Source organism: Diaphorina citri, unplaced genomic scaffold, assembly GCF_000475195.1.
Source record: "Diaphorina citri unplaced genomic scaffold, Diaci psyllid genome assembly version 1.1 scaffold4604, whole genome shotgun sequence".
NCBI lineage: Eukaryota > Metazoa > Arthropoda > Insecta > Hemiptera > Psyllidae > Diaphorina > Diaphorina citri.
The window spans coordinates 8878-13299 of record NW_007382000.1 but is presented as its reverse complement, the minus strand read 5'-3'; the positions used below and the strand labels follow the sequence as shown (position 1 = coordinate 13299).

The 4422-nt window shown below is 39.9% G+C and overlaps 1 protein-coding gene across 1 annotated transcript; it reads left to right on the top strand.

Annotated features, from left to right (window-relative positions):
• Positions 1–585: 585 nt before the first annotated feature.
• LOC103521149 (putative sodium-coupled neutral amino acid transporter 11) lies at positions 586–3012 on the top strand (the record flags this gene model as incomplete). Its single annotated transcript, XM_026831967.1, has 3 exons — positions 586–686; positions 776–919; positions 2733–3012. Coding segments are annotated over 3 exons (494 nt in total), but the record flags the coding sequence as incomplete, so codon positions are not given.
• Between the last annotated feature and the right edge of the window lie 1410 nt (positions 3013–4422).

Below are 4422 nucleotides of genomic sequence, written 5' to 3'. Positions count from 1 at the left end.
GCTGGATAGCAACCCAAGGGCAAGGATAACCAAAATGATGAGCAATAGATATAGCAGAGTATTTGTAGGTACCTACTAACCTACCAAAAAAATGTACAAGTTGAACAATCAAGTTGTACTTACTTACTTAGCTAATAAATAACATGAGATGCAAAATGAATCTAACAAGGGACATGATTGAGTGAATAATTTCATTATAATTATTTTTGTTTTCTTCCTTTTCTTCATCATTCTCTTCCTTTTTCTTCTTTCTCTTCCTCCTCCTTCTCCTCCTCCTTCTCCTCTTCCTCCTCCTTCTCTTCCTCGTCCTCCTTCTCCTCCTCCTCCTCCTTCTTCTCCTCCTCTTCCTCCTTCTCCTTCTTCTCCTCCTCTTCCTCCTCCTCCTTCTCCTCCTCCTCTTCCTGTTATTCTTCATCGTCCTCTTCTCTTTAATCTTTTTTTTTTATCTTCTTGTTTCTTATCTGTGTAAACCATTATGTACTTAAGTGGTGATTTCTTATCAACTTACGTACAAATATATGGTGAGACAATTGTCAAGCAAAAAAAGATTATTTTTAACCTTTTTAACTTTCTTCTGCTCTTCAGGTGATCTCCTGGAGAACTACTGCTGGTACGACGACCTGATGAACCTGGCGCGTCTGGCCTTCTCCTTCACCATCCTACTCACCTATCCCATTGAGTGTCTGGTCACCCGGTCCGTCCTTCTACAAGTATTGAACGCCTACCATTCCACCGATAAGCAGCACGTGGGCTTCACGTTCCCATTGAGTGTCTGGTCACCCGGTCCGTCCTTCTACAAGTATTGAACGCCTACCATTCCACCGATAAGCAGCACGTGGGCTTCACGCTGGCCATTGTCCTGATTACGTATTTCATCTCGATTACCACCGATTGTCTGGGAGTTGTGCTGGAGTTGAACGTGAGTTTAATGTTTTCAAAACAATAATAGAATAAAATATACCCTGTTTATCCTGCTCGAATGAGACTAAAAAGTCCCTTTACCCCAGCAGTCTAAACAAGGTCTGGTATATTTTATAGGTTTAAGAACATTGTAGGGGGAAAAAACAGAAGGAAGACAGGTAAGAACATAGTTAAGAACATAGTAAACCGTATATCACGTCCGAAATTGTCTAAAAAGAAAAAAAATCAGCTGATTAGGTACATTACTTTTCTTGATATACTCGTATGTATATTTTATCTCCATCACCACGGACTGTCTGGGAGTCGTGCTCAAGTTGAACGTCAGTTGGCTATTTTTCGAAGAAGAATGTCCTGATTACGTATTTCATCTCGATTACCACCGATTGTCTGGGAGTTGTGCTGGAGTTGAACGTGAGTTTAATGTTTTCAAAACAACAATAGAATAAAATATACCCTGTATATCCTGCTCGAATGAGACTAAAAAGTCCCTTTACCCCAGCAGTCTAAACAAGGTCTGGTATATTTTATAGGTTTAAGAACATTGCAGGGGGAAAAAAACAGAAGAAAGACAGGTAAGAACATAGTTAAGAACATAATAAACCGTATATCACGTTCGAAATTGCCCAAAAAGAGAAAAAATCAGCTGATTATGTACATTACTTTTCTTCATATACTCGTATGTATATTTTATCTCCATCACCACGGACTGTCTGGTAGTCGTGCTGAAGTTGAAAGTGAGTTGGCTATTCTTCGAGGAAGAAAAAAATTAAAAAGGTTTGATAGAAGGAACTGCAACTGCCAAGGTCTTATCGTCCCGAAATCGAAGAGAGAAGGAAGACAGGATAGGAAAAAGCCAGCCGTTCCGAGAACGAACATTATCCTTTTAGGATTAAATCCGCCCCGGACGGGAATCGAACCCGCGGCCTAACGCTTATAAGGTAGACGCGCTACCAATCAATCTAACTAGGCTTGTCCAAATTGACTTAAAAGAACGACTAAAAAAATGTTGGGGCTCATGAAGCTACCTTGTTGTGTAACCCCTCTTTTTCAATGTTGAACATATCACTGGTGGCGTACAATTTCTAATAAGAATCTGTAGCCTGTAGAATTGCCTTAAATTGAACTTTATCAATATGATTATCACCACATTACTCTGAAACACGTGAGCCTTGTACACGCATTCAGTTTTAGCTGAATCAAATGCCTTTTTGCAGTCGATAAATGAACTCTCTTTATTGGACTCCAGTTCCTCTGCTATCTTATGGAATGTCACTTGCTCGGTAGTTTATTTCTATTGCAATTTTATTTCATCTTTTTTCTTCCCTTTCTTCTTTTTTACTTTCTTCTTCTGCTTCCTTTTCTTCCTTTGTTTTTCTTCTTCGTCTTATCGTTCCGAAATCGAATGAAGAACGAAGACAGGATAGGAAAAAGCCAGCCGTTCCTAGAACGAACATTATCCGTTCTGGATATAACCCGCCCCGGGCGGCAATCTTACCCGTGGCCTAGCGCTTACAAGGCAGACGCGCTACCAACCAAGCTAACTTGGCTAAATCAATAGATTTTACAATCCTTGGAGCATATTGTCTAATTGTTTCCAATTCGTCTCACTTCATTTATACTATTTACTTACATTACATCAAAATGGGGGTCTTTTCTGACGAAATTCCTGTGTGCGGAGTCCAGTATGTAGGACTATTGCACCCTCATTTGCTATATGTATTAATCGAATTTTATTTCCACTTTTTCTCACCAGGGTGCTCTAGCAGAGCGTACACGTCTAATTATATTTTATTTCCAATTTTTCTCACCAGGGTGTGTTAGCAGCGGTTCCTCTCGCCTTCATCCTCCCTGCACTGTCCTATCTAAAGCTCGAGTCAGGGTCTATCTTCTCTAAGCAAAAGTTACCCGCTCTGGGCCTAGCCCTGTTTGGCGTGATGGTAGCGTTTGTGGGCCTCATACAGATTCTGTATGCAATTCAGAGCGGCTCTGTGTCCAAGTGTATGCACGGCTTGGCTATGCCCTACTGTAATAAGACCCAGCTGAACGGTACCCGCAACTGAACGAGACGCGGGCAGTATCTAAACAAGACTCTGAGAGACTGTCAACTCGCGCGTTTCGACCACCATGGGCTCGCTCCTGAAAGGTATGGGTATGCTGAGTTGTATTCGATGATGTGAATTTTAATTCAGTCTAACATGGCTGAACCAATGAGATTGAGAGATTTCGCTGTGTTTACGTCTAAAGCGGAATCTCATTGGTTCAGCCATGTTTGACTGAATTAAATTTCACATAGGTAATATACAACTCGGGATATGCTGATGAAAAACGCCTGGAGGCATTAACCTCGCCTAGTCTACTATTATGGTTTTATTACGACCTTATATATACAGTATACACATTAGTAGCCTTTACTTAATTCCGAGTCTTTAATTATTTCACTGTTCTACAACGTGACTTTGTACGAAATTTTGGTAGAATAGCTGCCAGTTCCCTACTCCGTGGTACGTTTTTAACAAAGTTTCTAAACTGAAGTATATAATAACGTTTAAGTTAAGTACTAAAATAAAACACTGTTTTATAGTGTTAACGTACACCATGTCTACAATTCTATTGTTGATGGTGGTGAGGTTAGAGTATTATTATCTCTCTCTTATTAGGTGTTATTTGGATATTAGACACTATTCCGGGTCGGTATTTTAATTAGGTGCTTATTATATTAGAACACTATTCGGAATCTTAAACTTCGTACCCGATATAACAACGGAACTTCGTACCAAGCTGCACGTGTAGGAAGTACAAAAGGAGTAACCTTAACTCCGGATGTCTTTAAAGAAGGGGTAACGGGCGTCGGGGTCCATTACCTTTGCTTTTTGTCTGAATCTTTTTTATGTATCGTTGGTTATCTTTCATTAAGGGAGTTGCTACCGTTAGTTTTGTTAATGTTATCGTGATCTACTGTTTTCGACTACCTCGCTGTACAATGAGAAACCTAATTCGTAGGCTAGCACTTAAAGTTTTAATTTTTTTTTTTTTTTTTGGTTAGCGTTTCTTGTTAGAACAGAGTCTTTCCATACTGAAGTTATACTTACCGGATTATCAGTGTCACCTGATTCAGGTTTTTTCGCATAAACCCTATTGACGTTCAGTTCCTAAAAGTCTGATCTAGGTTCAAACTAATACTTGATCGTCTATGGATGGTAGAACAAAACTGAAGAGTACGGCGTATTACACTTCATGATCGTTGGTTACATGATGTTCGGACTCACTCTGGCAGTTGTCGGTAGTGCCTTAGATGTAAACGTATATGTTTAGTAAGCACTGGGCGGGCCTTATCTGCGGCCCAGAGGGGCCACGTTACGCTCGGCGTCAGTGTAAATGCGTATCATCGAGTGTTTTGCTCCTTATATCCCTTTAATTAGTTTCTTATCATTTTAGGAATTGTTATTTATAACATACTCAGTACAATATTTACATTGTTATTTACAAAAAGACCTCCCTTTA